Source organism: Parambassis ranga, unplaced genomic scaffold, assembly GCF_900634625.1.
Source record: "Parambassis ranga unplaced genomic scaffold, fParRan2.1 scaffold_84_arrow_ctg1, whole genome shotgun sequence".
In the NCBI taxonomy this organism is placed as follows: Eukaryota; Metazoa; Chordata; class Actinopteri; family Ambassidae; genus Parambassis; species Parambassis ranga.
The window spans coordinates 123,626-148,684 of NW_021144817.1; the positions used below are offsets into that span (position 1 = coordinate 123,626).

Below are 25,059 nucleotides of genomic sequence, written 5' to 3' on the forward strand. Positions count from 1 at the left end.
AAAACCATTTGTTGGGACTATTTTCAAAGGCGAAATAATCTGCACAGTTCCACTGTGTGGAAGCAGGATAGTGTGTGTGTGTGAGGGGTGAGGGATTCAGAATAAGGGTATCCTGTGATGTGGAGGTGTGTGTGGTGGTCAGGTGTGTGTGTGTGTGGTTAACAGAGTGAGCATTGTGTCAGTGCTGTGGCTGTGAGCCAGCTGAGGCTCCGTATCAGAATAAAGCTGCTGCTCTGTTGTCATTGATATTTCTGCCCTGCGTCCTTTAAACTGATATGACCGAGTCGGTGGAGAGCTTCTAGAGTTCCCGCTCTTTTTGCTCAGTTTGTAGTTTCCCCGATGTCTCACATACGAACTAATGTTACCATGAATGATCATCAGGAAGTGAAAAATCGGAGTGTTTGGTTTGGAACTTCTCAGTGAGCTACATTTACTTATGGGCTCTGATTGTCGCCATCTTGGCAGTGTGTGACTCCGTCCCAGTTAATCCAAATGCAGGCAAAGAGGTGGAGCATGAGTAAGCTGAGATGGAAGCAGATCAGAGTGGGCTGGTCTGAGGATTTAGTTCGCCCTTGTCGTCTCAAAAGTGAGCAGAGAACTTTTAGTTGCAGGATGTAAACATGTTCATTTCTGCTCTTAACATGAAGGTCTGAGGGGAGTCAGACTCTGGTGGACACTGGAGGAACTGCAGCCTGATTAGGTTGTCCTTCTTCTGCAGGTTCTGCTGCTGGAAGACTGATTGGCTGTGAGGCCTGTGTGTGATCCCTTTGAGTCATGATGTCAGAGGCGGCGGTCAGCGCTGACTGATGTGTGTGTCTGCACCTCTTTAAGGGGTTGTGTACTCAGGCTGTGTGCACAGCAGCTCAGTCAGCGTTATCTCCAGTGTGGTGGGTGCAGGGCCCTCAGCCCTGTGGGCTGTGCTGGATTACAGTAACTTGAACTCATCCTGAGTCGGTATGTGGCTCTGATTGGCTGACGAACTCAAAGAAAGTAAACCTGCTTCGTGGAGGCGCTGCTCTCTGATTGGACAGATTCTCAGAGTGAGGGGCCAATCAGGACAGTTTCACTCTGAAATATAACGACTTTAAATATAAGCAGTCGGTTTACCTGCTGTGTGTGTGTGTGTGTCTGTGTGTGTGTGTGAGAACACTGCATTTCCTCTGAGGAGCCTGTGAATGTGTGAGCGCTGTTGATTTGTGCGTCTGTGCTTTCACACACTTGCTCTTTTGTGATTGTAACAGGAAAAAAATGGAAACAGAATCCAGAAACGCCATCTGGTATTTGGGACCGTGTGTGTGTGTGTCACAGTTCTTGGTCTGCAGCCATTGGGCGTGAGGCTGCCAGCAGAGGTGTCAGTCTTCAGGCTGTTTGCTGTTTGCTCGATTGGCAGAAATGGATTTCTGCCATTTTTTTTCTCTGTAAATATCACCTGTTCTGTCACACAGCCGTCAGCGCTGGCCCTGAAGCAGCACACGTTTCTGGCATCTTCTCCCCCACCGTGTGTGTGTGTGTGTGTTTATTCATTAGATTCTCAGAATTCAGCTTTTGTTAAAGGAAATTATTGATCCCACTCAGGGCATCTGATCAGAGCGTGCTGAAAGTGTTAGCGTCAGCTCGTAGCTTTATTAAAAGCTCATTCTGATCTTCACCTGCAGGTAGTGCTGGTTTAAGCCTGAGAGGGCACGGCACGTCCACTCCATCCTTAAAGAGGCGACACAGGCAGATCAGAGCCTCGTGGTCCAGAACCTGACCGGACCTGAACCCACAGGTTGAGGCCAGCAGGGCAGAAAGACCACTAAATTCCTTATATTTTAGCAGTATCTCTGAAAGTCTCTGAAGTTTGTCCAGTCATGAAAACTGTAAATGATGTTAAATGTTGATGTTTTCCAGACCTGGAAATGTTGATTTCTCCGATGATACAAACAATTAGATAAGTAAATGAGACGATTCAGAATTTAAGCAAAACGTTTAGATACATATAATATCTGAAATTTAGAGTGTGGTTCTTTCCATAGATTATATTTAATCTGCTCTGTTGATGCATATTTGATGTAAGAAATTATTTAACTCCTGCGTGACTTCAGGTGAATGGATGATTTCACAGAATCAGATGACGCTTCTTTCTGCAGGAAGTCTGCAGCTGTGTGTGTGTGTCTCAGTGTGTCTCAGGTCTCTTATTTTGAAAATCTTTTGATAATGTGTGTGAACCTGTCGTGAATGCGAGGCTGACTTCAGTGTGTGAGCGCACAGCTGGGTGGGCTCAGGGTAACGTGTGTGTGTGAACATTACACATACATGGATGCAGGTAGCTGGGACATGACTGAACATTAACGACTTTGTCCTAATTAATTATCTCCTCTGGCAGCAGCTGTGAAATGTCCCTTTAATCAGATCAGAAGGCGGCCGCAGCTCTCTGTGTTCAGCCATCACTGCTTTAATCTGAAGGATTAAACAATTACACAAATGAAATTAAACCAAGAGTGCCACTTAGTTCATCCTATCAGTGCGGCTGGATTAATGGATGCTGGCAGATGTTGGAACATCACCGTCAGCTGAGAGGCCATCATCGGCTCTGCAGCGACGCTCCTTCACTGAAGTAACTCATTGCTTCACACTGTGAGTTCCTCAGCGGCCTCTGACCTCCTGGTGGCGCTGTAGGCTCTTTAAAAGTGCAGCTTTTCTTTTTTCTCTGAGCGTGAACCAGAGAGGAGCTGCCATGTTGAGTTTAACCAGTCAGAGCCGCTCTGTGTTTTCATTGGTGGTGAACTATTTCTCCACTGCAAGACAGGCCAAAGGACATCATGTCAGTCCTGGTAAACAATCAATAACTAAAGTAAATGATCATTTTATTCCCATGTAGGCCTGTCAGCAGAGCGCCCCCTGTCAGCAGAGCGCCCCCTGAACCTCTGAGTGGCCTCAGTGTCGGACGGTTGGACTGACAGTTCTGTTTGTGTGAGTCAGATCTTGCTTTCTTTAGAAGTGCAGAACTTTCTGGCGCATAAAGTTTCATAACTCGATAGCGCCACACGCTGGCTCCCCTGTGAGGACGGATCGATGACTTCTGGAGGAAGCTGCTGGAAGGTGCAGCCACGGAGCCGTATGTTTGAACATCAGGCTGTTTAACAGGGACGCCCGACGTGATGTTTGTCAGCAGCTTCCTTTCAAGGACTCGGAGCAATCGCCCCGTTCTCAGTGTGCCCCCCCGCCCCGCCCCCGCCTCATTAAGTTGATTCAGAGCGGTGCCTGTGTGCGTACGGGACCCCATTACTTACGGCTGTCCGGACCGGGGCGACCGCTGACCCCGCCCAGCCTGTCACCGTGTTCTGCCGGTGCCTCCGACAGGGGGAGCTGCTGACACCGCGCACCCCGCTGTCCCCTGCCCCCCGGGGAGCCGAGGACGAGCAGCTGGTGGGGGCATCGTAGGAGACCTGGGCCCCGCTCCAGCCCCTCCTTCCACCGCTCACACTCAGGAAGCACCCACCCACACGGGACTCTGCGTTCCTTTAATCTATAGAGGTTCAACACGGGGCCCAGGACATCCAGGGGTCCTTCACCGGGCTCCTGGGGCGGTCGCTGACTTTGACTTCAGAGGTACAACATTAACTTCTCAAACTGATCCAGCAGATCAGGCAGGATTAAAGGCTGCTGTCAGCAGAGCGTGGACTCTGTCTCAGCAGGTAAATAAATACTGGACCACAAACTGCTTCCTTCAAGGACTGAGTCTGTGTCCAAGTACAGAGGCTGAACCCTAAAGGACACGTCTCCCCCGAGTGTTGGAGGCTCTGTTCCTGTATCATATATGTAAAGTTTATTAAGGTGTTGGACTCTTATATATTCTATTATAAAAAGAATCAGTGAGTCCTGGATATGTTGGGCCTGACGCTTCCTCCAGGGAAGAGAGAGGACACATTGAGAGGAGGCTGTATGATGGGCCTAACCCTAACCCGGAACACGCCTGAACTGGACAGCAGCCTCCTGGTGGTGTGACCAATAGTCCTGTTTCACGGACTGTGGAGCTCCAGCAAGTGAGTCCAGAGTCAGTTTGGAGGAGCGTGGTTTGGACTTCACTCAGCTTGTGAGCGTGAACTGTGTGATGTGTGGGGACAGGCGGTTGCTTGGTTGGTTTGTTGGTGACTCTGCTTCATGTGTGATCTTTAAACCTCTCCTCATCCGTCCCGGTGGCGCACAACTATAAAACATATTTCTTGTCTGACTCCCCCCCCCCCCCCCCCCCCCCCCCCCCCCCCCCCCCCGCCAGCCGGGCGGCGTAGAGGGCAGTCGGGGCACAGAGGAGCCCGGTGGTGCCTGATGGCGGTCAGGGCAGGCCGGGCTCGGCTACAGATGTGATGCCAGCTTTTGCCAGGGGTCACCTTGGAGAGGCCGATGGCAGCATGTCCACCCCCCTCCTTCTCACCCCCCCATCGCTACAGCTGGCTCCCTGCTTAATCCGCCACAGGGAGGAGGGGACGGCCCTTTACACACAGACGCTATTTGTGGAAATCAGTGTCACCAGACGGAGGTTTGGACTCAGCAGCAGAACACGAGGAGTCAGTTTCCGGCAGTGACGGGGTGTTTGGGAGCGTGCTGCTGTCTGATGGGTGGTCTCGGGTCTGTCCACAGATTATCAGGCCGGTCTTGCTGAAGGCAGCACTTCAGCAAACAGGCTGAACTTCAGAAGTTTATGTTGTAGAGTTCAAGCTGATCTTCATGTGAAAGGTCCAACATTGATTATTGATTCCTGTGGTGGTGTTGCAGTGAGCTGACATGAGCAGCAGCGTTTACACTGTAGCCTTCAGTTTAAACCCTTTCCACAGGCAGAGGGTTCGGATGCCAGGAGAGCTTTTTCCTGCCTCCTCTTGGAACATTTTAATTTGTGTTACTAGTGTTTCTCTTGAAGTCATCCAAATGCTCTCTCCATCCCTGAGCCAGGTGGGCCGTCCTGCTCAGTCACACTCGGCCCCGCTTCAGTGTGGCCTCTGAAGGTGAAGCTGCAGGTCTGCTTTTCCGAGCTGGACCCGTGCTCTTTGCTAATCAGCCGTACATCTGTGCGTTGCTAATTGTTTCCATGTTCCTTCCTGATTCGGAGTTTCACGGCGCTGAGGGCTTTAACAGCAGGACTCTGGTTTCAGAGCAGAAACACTGGAGAGGCTTTGCTCCGTGGACACGCTGAACCTGCAGCCATTAACAGATCAGCAGGAGGATATTACCTTTCTGTGTGCACCGCCGATAAATCACATAATGTCCACTGAGGCCAATGAGTTCTGACTGGAAGAACCGTGTTTATTAAACCAACTTAGGAAACACAGATTAGTCTGCATTAGGAGAGGAAAATCGGTATTTACAAAGATGGAGGCCTCAGAGTTTCCACTGGAAGAGATGCCGGTCACCGGCCGAGCAGGTAAAGCTGCAGGTGAGCGAGGCCTCGGACAGGATGGGCTGAAACCGGAGAGGACTCTGGCAGCTCTGTGCTGATGGTCGACTGGGAGCATTAATGAAGCAGATTAGGTGTCCCAGTGAGGCCCTGCAGGCCTGCAGAGGCCAGGCAGGCTGCCTCACCCTCCACACTGAACAACAACTCAGACCGCTCCACAAGGCAGCCCGCTCTAAAGACCTCAGACCGCACCACAAGGCAGCCCGCTCTAAAGACCTCAGACCGCACCACAAGGCAGCCCGCTCTAAAGACCTCAGACCGCACCACAAGGCAGCCCGCTCTAAAGACCTCAGACCGCTCCACAAGGCAGCCTGCTCTAAAGACCTCAGACCGCTCCACAAGGCAGCCTGCTCTAAAGACCTCAGACCGCACCACAAGGCAGCCCGCTCTAAAGACCTCAGACCGCACCACAAGGCAGCCCGCTCTAAAGACCTCAGACCGCACCACAAGGCAGCCTGCTCTAAAGACCTCAGACCGCTCCACAAGGCAGCCCGCTCTAAAGACCTCAGACCGCTCCACAAGGCAGCCCGCTCTAAAGACCTCAGACCGCACCACAAGGCAGCCCGCTCTAAAGACCTCAGACCGCTCCACAAGGCAGCCTGCTCTAAAGACCTCAGACCGCTCCACAAGGCAGCCCGCTCTAAAGACCTCAGACCGCTCCACAAGGCAGCCCGCTCTAAAGACCATCAGCACGCTGACTAAGTGAAGGCGCCCACATACCCAAAAACATGACACAGATCTTCTGAGTGTAGCACAGGCCCTCCACCGTGGAGCGTCTCAGCTCACCTCCCTCTCAGCTCTGCAGAGCCCGGCCCATAAAAGAGCCATTTTGGGGTGAATGGAGAGGTCTGTTGGCGGGGCTGGAGGACAATGAAATGGGATCAGCGAGCAGCGGATTTAATTAATCCAGTGAGTGAGGAGAAAACCGGAGAGGCAGAGACCCAGCTGGAGATCACAAACCCTGCTCAGGCCTGGCAGTAAGAGCTGCAGATCAAAACAGTACCTTCACTTTTATGTCACACAGGACGACCTGCTGTGACCTTTGACCTCTGTGTCGGTCATGCTGCAGGGACAGAGTCTGTGAGTTATTCAGTAACCTTCCAAGAAGCATAGAAAACACCACAACTTCATCAAACACTGACACATTTAATAAGTGTCTCCAGCTTCCCTCGTCTGTCGTCAGTGTGTGAGGACGTGTCGGCCAATCAGACACACACACACACACAAACAGATGTCTTTTGAACACGTCGAGCCCTCAGCGCAGCCTGTCAGGATCTGTGAGTGACAGGTGACGACGGCTGCTGAGGGACGCTGTCCAAACAGGCCGGGAGGATCCGCTCCTGTGACCTTTGACCTCTGGCTCTGTGTCAACCTAAAGAGGGGTTTACCTCATTGTCTGGGTTAACCCTTGATGTGCCTGACTGTCTGAGAACAGTACAGACTGAACTTCTGTTTACTGTCACACACGGTAACTATGTTAGCTGCATATTAGCTTAGCTTAGCATTTAGACAGGAACCAGGTAAAAAGGAGGACAACAGGCAATCAGTACTCGTCTGGTCAGTGGTCGGGTCCAGATGGACTTCAGCGTTGGATGTTCACCGTGGTTCTGTTCCTGGTTCTCTGATCCGGTGGACCGTGAGCACCTCCGTCCCTCCCTCTCTCCTGTCGGTGTCAGGTGGACGGTGTAAAAGCGGTGCAATGGATACCTCCTCGCCTGCTCCTTCCCCAGGACCCCTGCTGAGAGCAAGCTGTTGTTCTGCAGACCTCCCTCCCCCTCTCCTCCCCCTCCTCACCCCATACACACCTGTCCACCTCCCACCTCCACGCTGCGGCCCGCCTCTGGCCTGACGCCTCAATTATTGACGAAGGCTAAACAACACACACGTGTTCAGTCGTTGTCCCGGGAGAGTTTTCAGACTTTTTACTGATCGAGAACATTTTTTTTTTTTTTTCTTTACAGACAGTATAACAAAAATCATTTACAATTCCAGAAAGGAACATAAGCAGTTTTAGTCTGGTTTTATTGATTATAGCTCACCTCAGCATATAAACAAAAGAGTCCTTCTAAGAACTGTAGAACATAAAGCTACAGCTCCACAGGTTTTATTATATTTTACAAGCTGTGACTTCTGGAGCAGCATATTATAGCGCAGAGCATCTTCCAGCGATGACCTCAGTGCAGTACTGTAGAGGAAATAAGACAAGATGACCAAAGGTCCCAAAGGAAGACTAGTCTCATTCAATGCAGCTGCAATAACACAAAAACAGCACAGTAAACACCATGAGCGCTGATAGAACTCACATACAGCTCAGATCCTACAGTTCACATCTTTGAGTGTATTTATTGATTCTTATATACTAATATAGTCGAGGCTGTAAATATAACAACAGTATCTCTGTGCTGTAGATCTCCATATAATCATGCAGTGTCTGCTGCTGGTCGACAGCTGGGGGCAGTGATGGGCTGAGGAACCTAGCAGCAGAGTCTGAGCAGAAGAAGAAGAGGCTTCAATTTGTAGGAAAGACATTTGTCTCGTGTTAAATCTGAAGGAAGCGCCTGTAAACAGACGGAGTGTTTGTTTATAAGGAACCTCCACAGAGCACTTTCAGCATGCTCCACCTGCACCCATTTAAACCTCCACAATCATTTCCTCTGACGCCCCAATACTGTGAACCAGTCTGTCCAAGAAAGCATGAAAACCTTCACTAGAGTTAGACTCTTTTAAGAAAGCAGCACATGCAGGGGGAGGGGGGCAGGTCTGATTGTTTGGTATCTCTGCAGGACTGTAGCTAATAAAACTAAACTGGGCCTGAGGGGAAGCGGCTGAACTTCCTGTAGCGGTGGTATTTATTTATTCGGAGGGTCCGTTTCAGGTCTCCAGAGTCGGCCGTAAACAAAGAGCTCTCCTCCGTCCAGATCGCCTGTTTGACTCTGATTTATTTATAATTCCCTGAAACCACTCTGTGCTGCAACCCGATCGCTGCGAGCTTGTGAAAACGTCGCTTTTCCTTGAGATTCGCTGAAAAGGAAGTACTCCCCTTTTCCTCTTCTTTCCCTTTCCTGCGCCGCTTAATTCCAGCCCTCGGCCACGCACGCAAATAAATACCTCTCTACTTAAACATACATGGGATAATTAATTTAGCCCATCTGTTCCCCTCTCTGCTGCACCGCCATGACACACACGAGCTTCCCAAACACATTTGGCTCATGTTGCACCGATAACTGGGACACCACGAAGAAAAGTGAGGCGCTGCCACAAAAGGATGAAACAAACAGAGTCTGATCTTTTCCCTGTTTCACACTGTGAGAGGCCGACACACAGGGAGGCTGCTCGGCAGAAACACTGGAGGCTTTAACCAAGCGAGGCCGGAGTCCTGTTAGGCTGCTCACCAGAGCATTTCAAACACATGTGGGCGTCTTCAGCTGTAATGTGTGGTAGGCTTTGTGACCCGTGTTGTCGTTTTTTTTCCATTTTGTCCTGGGTGTGTTGTTTGGTTGCTGCCATGTTGGCTGTAAACCAGGCAGCATCCAGCTGCCTCCTGGTCTGCTGGTGCTCAAACAGATCAGGGCAGGAGGAGCAGGGAAATATCCGTGGCAGCACCACATACTTGTAGATTATTTGGACATCTAGTTGGCTGTGTTCGTCATAAAATCTCTCAGTCTCAGATTTTGAACCAGTCCTAATGGAAGGAGCCCAGCAGCAGCAGTGACGAATAAGAGCAGGCAGGAACACAGAGATTCAAACTTCCCCGTCTTATCGTCATCATCAGTGCGTGAGTGTGGTACCGGTGCTCACAGATCAGGGATGCGGCTCCGAGGCGTCCCAGCTGTTGTTGGTGTGAGCTTCAGGAACAGCTGAGTGACACGTGAGGGCCGCCTCTCCCGAGGACAGCGCGCAGTTGTTGCTCGTCGCTGAAACATCTGGACAACCAACTGAGGATTCTTCTGGCTCGGCCCTCGGCGACGGACGAGCCAGCGGTGTAATTGTAATATTTAGGGAAAAAGTTTGGAGGGAACTTGATTTAACCCTGAAGAACAGAGTTTGGAAACTGCCTTCAGGGCTTCTGCAGAATATTCCCCATCAGCAGAGCGGCAGAGGAAGCACTGGGATCAGTGCTGGGAAAATGATTTATACACTCCAACAAGTCATAACAACAGCACATATATATATATAATGTTTCACATGTTTAGCAGCATGGAGGAATGTGCAGCTGCACTTCCATAAAGTAAAACGTTACTGCAGCACCTAGTGGTCAGCAGAGGAACTGCACACTACAGTCCAAGTACTGTACACAGCCTCACAGGGTCAGACTCACTGTCATGTTAGCAGCAGAGCTGCCTTGTTGTGCATCTCCACCGTTAGCCTGAAGCAGACAAACAGATCTGTGTGTGTGTGTGTTCGTGTCTGTGTCTGTGTGTGTGTCTGTGTGTGTGTGTGTGTGTCTGTGTCTGTGTGTGTGTGTCTGTGTCTGTGTGTGAGATCGATCGTCTCCCAGAAGCCCGCTTCTCTCTAGCAGCTGTTCCAACCAGAGGCTCCAGTATGAATATTCATGACACACCTATTCCCAGGAATCTGTCTGTCTGCAGCGCGCGCACACACACACACACACACACACACACACACACACACACACACAGAGGTAGTTTTTCTTTAAATACCGTCCAGGCGACGTTAATAAAGCAGACATGGATGTTCTGTTTGCTGTGTGTTGGTGCAGTGGTACATTGAACGCTGACACACTGACTCTGAAGGAGACGCCTTCAGTCAGACTGTTGGTTTTAAGCTGCGTTCACAGCAGCCGTTCGGAGTTGTGTTTGTTAGAGTTGTGTTTGTGCTGTGGCGTGCTGAGGCCTCGCAGGTGTGTGCAGCAGATGAAGTTAGGGCCTAAGACTGGGACATCAACGTATCCTCACAGGCTGGACTGTCCTCGCTGAGCTGCTGTAAGCTGCTGTGGTTGCAGTGAGGCGGAGGACATGTGACCTGCGGTAACGTGGTCGGAGGTGAGGTGCACAGAGGTGGAGCAGGAGAGGCAGCTTCATCATCAGAGAGTCTGATCTGATGTAATCCCCCTCCCCTCCTCTCCTGGGGAGTTATCCCTATCTTCCATCTCCCTCCCAGGGATTTAGCATTCCCTCCGGTCCTGACCGACCAGATGAGGAGGCCTGGAGCGAGCGGAGGAGGAGGAGGAGAGAGGAGGCGCTACCTAAAGAGAGAACAGCAGCCATGTGCTTCTTATTAAGTGCTGCGGAAATAAGTGCTGACCTGCTCGCTCAGGAGGGCACATCCATTTACTGCTGCAGAGCCCCGAATCACAGCCGGACTCAGGCCAGGAGGGGAGGGAGGGGGAGAGAGCGGGGGAGGGCTGGATGGACTGATGTGGGACAATGAAGGCCTCAAAGGACAGACAGGAAGAAAAACCAGAACAAACCACAAATACAGAGCGAAAACGTGAGACAGTGGAGTCACATCTGTATGAGGGGGGAGGCAGAGTGAAGTGTGTGGGTGGTGTTAGGATGGAGAAAAGACAAGGTGTGGTTAGTTTGTCCTGGACGAAGTTGTAGAGGTTCAGTGGACAGTTTCTATCAAAGTCTGTTTAACGTGGTGGAGGTTTGTGTAGGAGATAATCACAGCAGTCAGTGCAGCCACTGCCACAGGGTGGTCTGAACAGGGGCCTGAGAGGCCACTGAAAGTGCTCAGAAAGAGGCTAAAAAGTGTGTAAACATCTGTAAAATACACAGCTGGAGACAGGACTCAGTGGGGGGTTCAGCTGCACCGCGGTGGCGTGGAGGTGGAGGAGGACTGTGAGCTGCTGCGGTCAGGTCAGAGGTGTAGGAGGTGCGGCGGAGGCCTCAGAGCCCAAGCAGGATGTTTATGAAGCGAGCCGAGCGGCGGCAGATGAACGGGCCGATCCACATGTCATGACAAACACGCCTGGCCCGGTGCCCGGCTGTTTGCTCAGGTGCATGCATCATCCAGAAACCCAGATCCATCTCCCCCCGGCCCACATACGGGGGGCGGGCTGAGTGATGGCGTCCCTGCGTCCCACTTCCTCCTGCAGCATCCTTCATTGTCCTCGCTCCCCGCTGTCACCTCCTGCTGTGCTCATCACTCTCCTCCACTCTGAGGTCACACACCTCTGCAGCACCCCCCCCCCCCACACACACACACAGAGCTGTACACTGACAGACTGATTTCTGTCTGAACTACAGACTGATGCATTTTAACACTCAGTGTGTTCAGACTGTTACTCCACAAACACACTTTAAAGCTGGGCTGCTCTTTGTTGTTCTAACTGTGCTTCCTGCGTCAAATGATGGTGATGATCACATGATCAGCGCCTGACCTGTCGTTATATCCACTAGATGAGGTTGTTAGACGTTGTTCCTCCAAAAGTATCATCTCATCAGACACAGTGAATGTGAACAGGAGAAAGGTGAAAGTACAGAGCAACCTCCAGCCACGGAGGCTCAGGTAGATCCTGGCGGAGCTCCCGTAAAGTCCTCAAGTCCTCCCAAACTCATAACAGAGCGGAAACATGTAGTCAGCTGATTTACTGTGTGTGTGTGTGTGTGTGTGTGTGTGTGTGTGTGCAGCTCACTGCTGCACTACCAGTGAGTACCCAGCAGAGGGAGACATTGCACTGTGATTGGACGTCGGCTCCTGATCTCATTGTGATGTTGCAGTGATGATGGCACCATTGGATGTAATCACATGATCACAGTTATTATATTGATATTATGTTATATTGATCGGTGCTGGAAGCTGTGAGTGTGATCAGCTGACCGGCTTCACCCTGGCCCCTTTCCCCAGCAGCGGTGGTCAATGAAGTCATCAGAGGTTGGAGCACATCAGGAGGATTTGGGGGTGCAGCTTGGGCGCGGGCCCCCGTCAGCAGCGCATGCTGTGGGAAGATAGCGCTCGGCGGCGGCATACAAAGGAGCTGAGCCCAGCCGAGCGGCGGTAGGCTCCCTGGCACTCGGCCGCCGCTCTCCACCTCTCCGCTGCCTTGGCACTGTCGCCCCACGTTAGTCACACCGCGGGAGACGGGGCCCCACCGCCAAGGGCCACAAAGGCCCCCCCACCCCAAGAGACAGAGTGAGAGGAGTTCAATTAAAACGGCATTCGAGTGGAAGAAGGGGAAACATTCAGACACACACATGTTAGTAAAACATCTGAAAGAGCAGTGTCGTAACATGTGACATCATTCATCATTTTTTGTGCCTTGCTCTAATTGGCTGGTCAGCTGTCCAATCAGAAAGCAGCTTCATGTCATCAGTCACGTGGCTGATGAGTTCCTTCATGTAATTAAAGCAGTGATTCCATTGGCTCTTGCTTCACACCTGCGTGCGTGTGTGCGTGCGCCCTCCTCCAGCTGTGTGGGCACACTCCTGTGTTTCATGTGAACAGCTGGCAGGTCTCTTCTGTTGTTTTCACATTGTGTTGAGGGATGGCACATCTGTGTGTGTGTGTGTGTTTAATGCCTTGTTACCTTTGCGTGTTGTTGTTCGAGTGACTTCCCTCCATTATGAACACAATGAGCTGATTACAGCAGCTGTCTGTCAGCGCTGCGCTCTGATCATGAACTCATTCTGCTTCTGTTTAAGAGATAAGAAGCAGATTATCATCAAATGTTCACAGAACCCATCTTTACTCTATAAAAATCAGACACTTATTTTCTCCCCTCCCTGAAGCTCAGGACGTCAGACAAACCAATGTAAACAGAGTGAGTGGGTTTTCTAAACCCGTCTGGACCCTCTGAGGAGAATTGTTGCGTCTAAATTTTAAAACAAAAATTAAAATATGAAAACTTTTCCTTCACTTCATAAAGCAGCTGAAGGAGTGTGTGTGAAGCTGGAAGTAAATGAGAGGGTTTCTGGAGGAAACTTTGATCCGCGCAGCAGATTGAGACGTGCCGCTCTGACTGACTGCGTTCCAGCCTGCAGCCTGGTTGCCTGGCAGAGAAGAGACGGAGGGAGGTGTGCTTGCTTTCGGGTGGGGGTGGGGGAGCGGCATATGCCGGCCCCGCTGACAGCTTGCCTACGTTCCCCATCATCTCGCCCGCAGGCGTCCTCCTTCCTCTCAAAGCAGCAGAGGATTTTTTGGGCGCCCCGTCAGGTTGGGTCCTGGTGAAACCTGGTGTGCGTGGGCATCTGCTGCCGAGGGAGAGAGAGAGTGTGTGTGTGTGTGTGGTTTCAGATATGTAAGACTCAGAGAAGAAGAGATGAAGAATCTGAGGAGGAGCTCATCTCTCAGCAGCTCATGTCTGACCTCTGACCCCTCGCTGCTTTCCCTTCAGCACTCACCAGATATTTTCGTTGTAGCTTGTATAATGTGAAACAACTTTCTGCTGGCTGGATCCATAACTGAGCACACACACACGCACACACACACACACACACACACACAAAATGAGGCTCTCTGTGATTGGCTCACTGATGAACCGCTGACTCGGCGCTCTCCGTCAGGCTGCGTTCAGTTCTGTTCCTGTGACCTGCTGCAGAACCATCAGGGCTGCAGACACTGTGTGTGTGTGTGTTGACTTCAAGGTAAATGGTAGCTGTGGACACCACAGATGTGTTTGTTCATGTTGGGCTGGCTACAGCTTTGATCCAGACTTCATCACGGGTCTGGATGTGCTGCCTGTGATGGAGGCTGCACCAGTGAAATTCTGGCAGCAACATGAGTGTTTACAGTGTCTGCTGCGGCGACAGTCATCCTCCTCCATGTTTGATTGTCCTCTGGCATCAGCTGCGTGCTCCCTCCACCGCCTGTGTGTGTGTGTGTGTGTAGTGTTACATCAGGTTAAAGTGTCGTGCTGCCCGTGCCCCCCCCCCTTTGTTCTGTTTTTATGTGTTGGTGGATTTCAGTGTGTTCCTTCAGTGTCCCTCCTCTGGACCTGCGACAGGTCTGGCTGCTGCAGCAGGCGGCTGGTTGTGTATCTGGTGTCTTAATGTGCTCACACACCTTCAGCAAACACCTATACCTTGACCTGCTGGGACACACACGGCATCAGCGCTGTGTGACTGATCACTGATCATTCATTAGCTTCATGCTAACTGTTAGCAAGTCCCAACCAGTTCCATCACCTGTCAGCCTGTCAGGAAGCAGGGCTGGAGAGAGAGAGAGACTGAGCTCATCACTGCTTGCTGTATGTTTACTGTGTGTTATTGGTGTGTGTTCTCTGCGGGTTTGTGCGTCTTTTCTTTGTGTGTGTTATCAGTGTGTGTGTGTGTGTTGGCAGCTCCTCAGCCTCTGTGTGTAAACTTGAAATAGTCGGGGTGGTGCTGTTCTAAATAATATTGTGTGATGGCATATGTGTGAACACACACACACACACACACACACACACACACACACACACACCCTGGCTCATCAATGAAAGTCGGTCAGAGGGTGGGGGGGTTCCGGCCTCTCCCTGTGCTCTGCCAGGCCATCTGTTCCTCCTGCCTCCCTCTCGCCACAGAACTGCTTCCTGTTTCATCCTCCTCTTCTGTTGTGCAACACACACACACAGAAGAATTTGTGGGGTGTGAGTGAGATGAGTTTATCACCGGGATATTTTGGCGCAGACGTTTGTCGCACGGTTTCGTGTTTTCAGACTCCAAGTAGAACGGCGTCCAAACCGCCAAGGTCGTCACCAAATGGCGGCGCCCGCTCTGCGGCAGAAACGGCAGAAATGTGAAAGGAGGAGCGGAACTAGTGCTGCTGGAGCTGCTGCTCATTTCTTACTGTCGTGTTATTTTTGACATGAACGTATAATATGCACAGTGTTCGCTGGCGGGCTAACTGCACGTTAGCTTCTGTCCTCCTGTGGTCTGAGTCTGAATCTAAAAGCTGGAGGAGTGATCACGACTGGGAGCCAGATAAAACAGAATGCTGCTTCCTAATGTGGTGTGTTTTCATCACACTACAGCGATGTCAAGTGACCAGGATGTATTTTGGCGTCGTGCAGATGAGCTCGCTACAAAGTTCCCTAAAACAAACATACAGTGAGCGGGAGGGACAATCACAAGGCAAAAGCAGTTGATCCCAGGCTAACAGATCAGTGTTTGTTCAACGTGTAACGTGTGTGTTTTCAAGCTGTAAGACTGAAGAGCAGCGTTCAGACCGGCACACCATGCGGCTCAACCAACAGACATCTGAACACCTCCTCTTCCTCACTCCTCTTCCTCACTCCTTCTCATATTCTCTCCCCTGGTTTTCTGACCTTTCTCGTCACCCTGTGTCCATCTTGTTTTTTTCTCACCACTCCTCCCTCCTCCTCCTCCTCCTCCTCCTCCTCTCTGGCTGTGTGAGCTTGGCACCGGCTTGGTTTCAGGCCTGGTGCTGTTGGCTGATCTCCAGCCTGGCAGCAGCTCAGTGGGAGCAGGTGGAGGCCCCATCCCCCATCACACACACACACACTTTGTGGTCCCACTGTATTTTTAAGCCCAAACCGCCGGAGCCGACATCAGCCCGTCTCCATGGTGACGTCTATGTTGAATTTCTGCTCACGTCTGATTGGCTGCAGGATAACCTGAACCCAGGGCTGTTTGTTTCACATCAGACCTTCTTCTGTCAGAAGTAAACTGATGTGATGTTTCCATGGTTACAGTGACCGTCTCAGATTTGTTAGAAGTTTTAGATGATCGGACCTTAAACCTGCTGAACATCAGCAGCACACACACACACGTTCCTGAGCCAAAACACAAAGTGTGTGTGCTGTGTGTGAGGACACAATTTATTATAAAAAGTGAAACAGTCAAATTCGCTGCTTTTAACAGAATCAGGTTTTTCAGCCTGACGGGCTCTTTGCAGACTCTGATGATCTCTGAGACACACACACACACACACAGGCGGGCGTGTGTTTGTGTTGTAGTTTCAGCTTGTCTCCTCTAGATGGCGCCTCAGACCTGCGTTCTCCTGCGGGTTGACTCCTGTGTGCTGTGTGTGTTCATCGGCCTGCAGGACGTGATGTTGGGGTTTAGGTTATTTGGATCTTCATCATCTGATCAGTAGCATGGATCCTCGCTGCGCTCTGACCTCATCCTGGATGCTGATGACTTGTTGACTCATTTTAGTTTCACACAGAGAACCAAACTGGGGGAGAGTCCTCCCTGCTGATTGGTCAGAATTCACAGGAAGTAGATCCTGTGCTGCGGACAGCTGTGTTTCTGTGACGTGAGGCGCGTGCGCTGGTCATTGCCACGGTGATGGTTTATGACATCACTGCATTTACTTCTTGAGGCAGGTTGTGCACATGAAGGAGCTGATGGAGCCACAGGTCCAGCCCATAATGCCCCGAGGTCATGTGGGAGGCTCACAGCAGGGGGTTCATGTCAGGAGTCTTCTTCTAGTTTACATGATCAGGGAGGTAAGAGAGGAGAAGAGGGGGGTGGAGGCCGGCTTCACCTGCACCTCCTGTGACAATGCTGAGCGTGCACTTTAGGGCCTGCTCCAACAGTCCTGACGCCTGCGTGGCGTGTTCTGACCGAGGAGGTCTGTTTTCACGGCAGGAGCTCAGGTGCTGCAGTTTCTCTGGTCACATGGTCAGCGTGGTGACATCATGTCAGAGCAGTGATGGTTGCAGTTAGCTCAGCTGATGTCTGGTGTGTGTGTGTGTGTGTGTGTGTGTCCTCCTCTCCCTCTTCATGGTGTCACCTTCTTCTCCTGTGTTCTCAGCATCAGAATGTATAAAAGTCACTGACGGTGTCACAGTCAATTCATTTCAGGCTGTCAGATATTTTTAAAAATTAAAAAACACAACAACATCATGTAACATCAGGAGCTGATACACACCTGATCTGACGTCACAGAGCGCACACCGTGTGTCAGCAGGTTCACGTGATTATAGAATAATAATAATAAAAGTATTATTATTATTATTCTATCACATTATTATCATATTATTATATGTTGCTCTGTCTTTACAAACTGTAAAGGATGAGGATGGTGGAGTGGATCCAGCCGGATCTATATGGATCTCCTGCTCGGACTGTCAGCTTATTATTGATCTCTCTCTCTCACACACACACACACTGGGACAGAGGGTGTTGACTGCAGGACTCCTAAAGCTGCACAAACTGTGGACCCAGAGCCGGGACTCTCCGGGCCCGCGGTCCTCAGAATGTTCTGGAGTTTCTCTTCAGTTTGCGCGCGCTGTGATCTGATCGATAACCCCACGCGGCCCGGTCAGTTTCAGCTCAGCACCCCCTGAGTGGCGGGACCCCGCACACAGGAGCTCTGCTGCGCGCGCGCACACGCGCACGCACCGGATTGTACTTGTGAAACTGCGCGCGGAGGATCGATGCGCTCTCGGATCGATTCGCGGTCTGTGTGATCAGTTGGGGCTCTGCGGGTCAGAACAGTCCGCGGCCGCTCACACACCGAAGCGGTCCGGCAGCGGAGCGAGCGGAGGTCCCGGTACTCGCAGCAGACAGAGGAGGTGGCGCTCCTCTCTGTCCGGGACGGCACACCGACTCTCTCTCTCTCTCCCTCTCTCTCTCGCTCCCTCTCTCCCCCTCTCTCTCTCTCGCCGTCTCCTCCTGTTCACATAAATTAACGGAAAGCAGCTGCCGGGTGTTTCAGAGGCGAGGCGGCCGTCCGGTAGCTGAGGGATCCCGCTCTACTTTTTGTTGCTCCTCGTCTCTTCCCGGGACACCGCCGCTGCTGCGCCGCGCCCTCCGTCCCAAGCACCGAGGAGCCGCAACGCCGCAGCCGGCCCGAGCGCGCCGCAGGACGGACCGACATGTTGCCGAGCCCCGCCGGTCCCCGCGGCTCAGCGGCGCTCTGAAATGCAGTTTTGGGACGTGTTGGATCTGTGCACCGTCCGCCGGCCGCTCCCGCCTCTGCTCCCAGCACCGACACCGCACCGGGCCGCTCTGTGAGCCCGCTCGAACTGGACTTTTCTCTTGTTGCCGGAGATGTGCTTCGTGCCTGGGCGGAAAGTTGTGCGCTCCCCGGCGGAGGGCCTCTAACAGGTCCGGACAGTCCATGTAACCCGAGGCGGGGTCAAAGTTCAGCGTGCCTGGAAATGTGAAAGCGAAGGGGGCAAACGGAGGCTGCGTCTCCCCCTCTCTCACTCAGTCTCCCCCTCTGTGCACACACACACACACACACACACACAGGCTGGAGTTACAGTAACACCCCCACACACACAAACACACACACACACACCTTCCAGGTCTAAGATTAGATCCGACAGATATGTATTCTCCGCTATGTCTGACACAGGTGAGTGAGAACTTTTTACTCTTTCCCTGTGTGTGTGCGTGTGTGTGTGTGTGTGTGTGTGTGTGTGTGTGTGCGTGTGTGTGTGTGCTCGCTTTATGGACCGTGTGTGTGCCGGTCCTGTTTCTGCGCAGACCCACATGGTGGATTCCAGCCCGGGCTGCCTCTTCTCTCCCACTCGGTGGAACTTGTCCCGCAGTGTGCGCGGCGCTGTGGCCGCTGGAGGTGCATGTTTTGCGGCACACGGTGTCCCGGGCTGCGGCTCGGTGCCGGGTTTCCTCTCGGCTCTCTGTGAAAGTGGCTTCATGTCAGTTTCTGTAACTTTGCAGCTGAGCTGGCTGTTTGTGGTGTGTGTGTGTGTGTGTCGCAGTGTGCGGTTCAGACCCGCATTGATCGGCGCGGCTGAGTGCGTGCGGGCCTCTCGGAGGGACGCAGGCCTCGCGGTGGAACACGGGCTGAGGGGACAGACCGCGGGTCTCACTCCTGCCAATAAATCCACATTAAACCCTGTCACACACATCACAGCGGTCCAGGCGCGTTCAGGGTCAGAGGTTAAAGGAGGATTTATTTCAGAAAAATCAAATGTATGTTTCAATTCAGACACAAATATCTGAGTAGTTTTATTGTGACGTTTTAAAATAAACGTCACATTTTAATATGTGTAATAACTGATTATTAATTAATATTTATTCTGGACATTTATGGATCTGGGCCGTCACTGTGACCTGCTGCTTCTTCTTCTGATCATACAAATGATTTGTTTTCGCTGTGTGAAGCTTCAGCGTGTCTGAAGAGTCTGAAGCTGCAGCTTTAAATCCTAATCAGATTATCAGTCAAACCAATAATCTCTGACTGACTGTCGGTTTTTAATCCTGCTCAGGAAACATTTATGTTTCTGCGTCTGTTTAATTATCACCAATTTATTTTGGAATGATCTGAAATATTTTTGGAGCGTGTGTGTGTGTGTGTGTGTGTGTGTGTGTGTGTGTGTGTGTGTGTGTGTGTGTTTCTTTTTTCCTTAAACAAAACTGAATCCAGACAATTAAAACATTTAGTTTGAATTTTAAAATTTAAATCAAATCAAATTTAAATGTTTAATCATGAGTCTTAATTATTACTGTATAATAATAATTAATCCGTGACATTAATCTATATTTAAATTAAAACTTAAATAAAATACAAATATTAGAAAAAACTGTAAATGTGAAGCAGCAGGCGTGAAGAGTGTGAGCCGCTTTTTAGCCGCGTGTTCAGGGCGTCACAGCGTGGACGTGTGTCAGTGCAGGTTTTAAAAACTGAACCACAACAAAAATGTAATGAATTTAAAAAACGTAAGAAACATGCGTCTGAAATGGAACCTTGTGTGTGTTCAGAATGTTTCAGTGAACCTGACGGAGGGCGCTTCAGTCAGAACGGGCTGAGTGCGTCCTGAGGGCCTGTGTGTGGGGATCAGCTCCTCTTTGGCCCTAAACAGGGTCCAGACTGTCAGAGGAGTGTGAGTGTGTGTGTGTGAGAGCCGGCGTCACGGCGAAGCCTCGGCCGGGCCTCCGCGGCTCCGTGGAGGAGGAGGATTACTGGTGTTTTTCAGGCAGCTGTCACCGAGGTGCAGAGCGGGAGCCTCAGATTTAAACACACAGTGAGGGACGGTGGAGACACCAGAGAGACCCGGCTGATGGTCCTGTACACCCAGACCACAACAACACACACACACCGGAAACACACCAACATGTGAAAGAAGTCAGATTTATTTGTTCTCCATAGAACATCACATGTCCCTGCAGGAGAGGCTGTATTTGTATTACTGATGTGTTTAAATAAAGAAATGCAGGCTGCTAATAATCATCAAACGTTGGACATTGTTCAGTCCTGTTGATGAACCCTTCTGTTCCAGCACAGCTCTGAATGCTGTTAGGAGTGTGTGCTGGGAGCGGGTCGGAGGTTTCTGTGGGTGCAGGCGCAGCAGCAGGGATTATGTGGGCTGCTCTTCAGGCTGCATGTGAGCGGAGTGACTCGTTAAGTGGGATTTTGTTTGCGGCGGACAGACAGAGTGTGAAAAGGCAGCGGAGGAAGCGGCACTGGAGACGGTGTGAGCGGCTCAGGAAGCGCTGCACTGGGCTGTGAGGAATGTTGGTATGTGGCTCCGACCGACATCCACAGATCCACTCTGGAATGTGTGTGTGTGTGAGGCTGAACACATCACCCGTCCAGCAGCCGCTCAGCGCCCTAATAACCGCCCGAGGACACACACACACACACACACACACACAGAAACACGTCTGAGTCCAAACAGAGACGCAGGTCGGCTGCTGGAGGCGCTTTCAGAGACAAGCCCGTCCGCCTGGACCGGCTCCAAGAAGGAACAATGTGCTGCATTCAGGCGGCCGAGCTGCAGCTGGCGCTCTGATGCACAGCCGTAGATACGGCTTCCTGCTCCGTCACTGAGCCGCCTCACTTTAACCCCCGTCAATCCAAACTTCCAATCAAAGCAGCAGTAATGAGATCATGTACTTCACACACACACTCCGTCCAGTTTTTACACATTGGAGAGAGCGTGGAGCTGCAGCTCTGCCGTGTGTCACTCTCACATTGAAACATTCAGATGTTTAGATCATCAGGAGCTCACAGATGCTGCTCGTCTTCACCGGGTCCGACACACACACTGGTCCGGAGGAGACAGGTGGCTTTAAAATTCAGTTCGGTCACGGCCTCACCTGTGAGCGCGCTCCGATGGTTTAATCACTCGTATGATTGACTCCTGCTGAGAGTGTGTCCACTCTGTGTATCAGACTCTAAACAGGAAATGCGCCACGAGCCGCTTTCAAAATAAAAACAGGCGTCACAACCTCCCGGACTAAAGTCCAGCTGTGTTGTTGTTGTTGTCACGTGAACTCAACACAACACACGGCTTTGCAACTTCAAATCTGAGTGTGGACAGTGGTCTCTGCTCCTCTGGGTGGAGGTCAGGGTGGATGGAGTACGAGCAGGAACACGGCTCTTTGTTGAAGATGAGGATCTTTGACTGATTGACATTCTGTACGTGTGTGTGTGCTGCTTTGGTCTATGAATAGTTGTGTTTTTTTTTATACATAGAGGAGGAGGAGGAGGAGGTGAGGGTGGAGGTGGAGGAGCATCCTTCTCCGTGAGCCTCCGTGAGGTTTAAAAAGGACAAAGGACCAAAAAACAACACGACAATAAAGACTCACACTCGCCGGTTTCTCACCAGCTTTAACGCTGCAGACACACACCCTGAATCACACAGATAAACCCAGCTCAGCAGCTGAAGGGTTAAAGCGCCGCTCTGTGTGTGGATCAGCTGTTGTTGTGGTGATCAATGGGTGCAGAGGTGTAGTTTAAAGAACAGAGGGAACTCTGAGCTAACGCTAAAATGTCAGAGAATCCACCTGTGGAGACGCAGTGTGTGTCTTCAGCGTCACACACAGAGCCGTGTGTGTGTGTGTGTGTGTCCAGGCTGGGTCTGGATCAGCCTGGTTTTCTGGTGGTTTTGGGGGGGGGGGGGCTCAATAACTGCACAGCTCTGATCAGAGGCGGCAGAACGCACCTTTAATCCTCCGCAGGGCGAACTGAGCGCCCTGTGTGCCGGTGGTCGGCCCCTGGTTTGTTTGGTTTGTTTTGGTTGTTGTGGACGCACACAGACACACACAGGTTCTCCTTCAGTCGTGTGTTTGCCGCCGTCCCTCCCACGGTTCTGTGTATGAAATGATGCACATCTGGAACAATTTAGTCCGATGGAATCATTTTACGAGCCAGCTGATCTGCAGTGAAACTGTAAAGTCCACAAACAGCTGGTGTCCTGAGACCTCTGCGAAGAAGACCTCCGTGTTTAGAATGCACAACATTCACATGACCATAGGAGGGCGCTCCGTAGGTAACCAGACGGTCCTTTCTTTAAAATATGCTGACGAGGATCATTGGAACCACACCCACCAGTTTACGTTGAAGTGATACCACCCTCTAGTGGCCATACTGATCATAACAGGAGCCGAGGGTGAAGGCGGCAGTCTGTAGACCAGCTAGGAATTTAGGAAGTTAGCGTCTCCTGTGGCCCCTCCACAAACAGCGGGGCGTGAAGCTGATGATCAGCTGATTCTGATGATCAGCTGTTGTTCACATAATGAATGTGTATAAACATGTGTCTTTGTTAAACAGATGTGAGGGTTGTCTCACCTGCTCTGTCCTCTGTCCTGTCTCTTAGGATGAATTCCATCCTTTCATCGAAGCCCTGCTGCCCCACGTCCGGGCCTTCGCCTACACCTGGTTCAACCTGCAGGCCCGCAAGAGGAAGTACTTCAAGAAGCACGAGAAGCGCATGTCCAAGGAGGAGGAGCGCGCCGTGAAGGACGAGCTGCTCAGCGAGAAGCCGGAGGTCAAGCAGAAGTGGGCGTCCCGCCTCCTGGCCAAACTGCGCAAGGACATCCGGCCTGAGTTCAGGGAGGACTTTGTGCTGACGGTGACGGGAAAGAAGCCGCCGTGCTGCGTGCTGTCCAACCCCGACCAGAAGGGCAAGATGAGGCGGATCGACTGCCTGCGCCAGGCGGACAAAGTGTGGCGGCTGGACCTGGTGATGGTGATTTTATTCAAAGGGATTCCCCTCGAAAGTACTGATGGCGAGAGGCTGGTAAAGTCTCCTCAGTGCTCCAACCCCAGCCTGTGTGTGCAGCCGCACCACATCGGAGTGTCGGTCAAGGAGCTGGACCTCTACCTGGCCTACTTCGTGCATGCAGGTCAGTGCTCTGTGTGTGTGTGTGTGTGTGTGTGTCCATGTTTGGGTGGTTTGCTCTGAGCATGCACTCTGTGTGTCTGTAGTGATGTCATCAGTCACATGGCTGTCAGTGGAGATAGATGTGATGTCTCATTGTTGTGATGCTGAATATAGCTGCTAGCTGTGCTAATAGCTAAGGTTAGCAAAGGAAAGTGTAAATAAACACGTACATATCAGAGCTTTCACAGCACGGCGTTTCATCTCAGCAGTGTGTTTAAACTCTGAGGAAACTCGAGGCTCCTTCCTCACACACACACACACACACTCTGAGTTTATCTGTCACAGACAGCCATCATTTCATCAGTGGTCAGTAAAGCAGGAGTCTGAGGAGGGAGCAGCATCGCTGCCAAGCGCCCGTCCTGGTGCGGCGGAGCAGCTCGACTGTTTCTGAATCTGGCAGAAAAACACACAATTATCTGTGCAGTGATTTCTCAGCACGTTCCTGATTCCGGCCTGATTCCCGGGGAAAATAACTTGGCTGGTTTGAATACTTGTGCGGCGCAGAGAGGAGGTGTTTGGCAGCCACGCTGAATAGTTGGCACTGAGCTGCTTCTAAGTTTGTAGGAGCTGCAGAGTTCTGTTGGAAAAGGAGGACGGCCTCCAGACAGACAGTCATCTGAGTCCACCTGAGTCACACACCTGACAGGACTCACAACATCTCACTTCACAGCACACAGATCAAAACCAGCTGTAATGTTCAGTGTATCACCTGACGTACCTGCAGCTCACATGTTCCTCATGCTAACAGGGCTCTGGATATTTGTTGGAATAGTTGTTGTTGTTGAAGGCGTTGGATTGTGGGTATTTTTCCATGTCTTTGCTGCAGGATAAAGCGCTTTGGATATTTGGTCTGCTGCTGTCTGTGAGCAGCATTTACTTCCTGTTTTACTGTGTTTGTTCCCGTGACAACACGTCTGACCAATAAGCAGTGAGCACACTCTGGCCTGGTGTGACGCTCTGTCTGCGGCGGGTTTGGATCACTGTGGCTGCTGGAGGTGGACGTAAAGTTTCAGCAGCAGAAACCGTGTCTGTCTCTGAAGCCTCATTACAGACATTTCCTCTGAGCCACAGAGTGTGTCCTGTGTGTGTCCTGTGTGTGTCCTGTGTGTGTGTCCTGTGTGTGTCCTGTGTGTGTGTTTCCACGGTGCGGTCGGTGTGTGTCCTCTCTGTGTGTGTGTGTGTCCTGTGTGTGTCCTGTGTGTGTCCTGTGTGTGTGTGTTTCCACGGTGTGGTTGGTGTGAGTCCTGTGTGTGTGTCCTGTGTGTGTGTGTGTGTGTGTCCTGTGTGTGTGTTTCCACGGTGTGGTCGGTGTGTGTCCTGTGTGTGTGTGTGTGTCCTGTGTGTGTGTGTGTGTGTGTGTGTCCTGTGTGTGTCCTGTGTGTGTGTTTCCACGGTGTGGTCGGTGTGTGTCCTGTGTGTGTGTGTGTGTCCTGTGTGTGTGTGTGTCCTGTGTGTGTCCTGTGTGTGTATGTTTCCACGGTGTGGTTGGTGTGTGTGTGTGTGTGTGTCCTGTGTGTGTGTGTGTCCTGTGTGTGTCCTGTGTGTGTGTTTCCACGGTGCGGTCTCGGCTGTGGGGGAGGATCTGTGGTGAGGGCGGTTGTTGAAGCTGTTTGGATTTTCTGTCTGAGGTTTGAGG

At 51.4% G+C, this 25,059-nt stretch overlaps 1 protein-coding gene across 1 annotated transcript; it reads left to right on the top strand.

Annotated features, from left to right (window-relative positions):
• The first annotated feature begins 17,742 nt into the window (after nt 1-17,742).
• Nucleotides 17,743-24,254, top strand: LOC114431490 (nuclear factor 1 A-type). Its single transcript, XM_028399028.1, has 3 exons — nt 17,743-18,646; nt 22,857-23,385; nt 24,250-24,254. Exons 1-3 carry the CDS (start codon nt 18,620-18,622, stop codon nt 24,252-24,254), a joined length of 561 nt encoding a protein of 186 aa, XP_028254829.1. The 5' UTR covers nt 17,743-18,619.
• The last annotated feature ends 805 nt before the right edge of the window (nt 24,255-25,059 follow it).

What these genes read in the sequence shown, in the direction of transcription:
- LOC114431490 (XM_028399028.1), top strand. Translation starts at nt 18,620, where the DNA reads ATGTATTCTCCGCTATGTCTGACACAG. An exon ending in CTCCGCTATGTCTGACACAG is followed by an intron (nt 18,647 to 22,856) that starts GTGAGTGAGAAC and finishes CCTGTCTCTTAG; the next exon opens with GATGAATTCCATCCTTTCAT.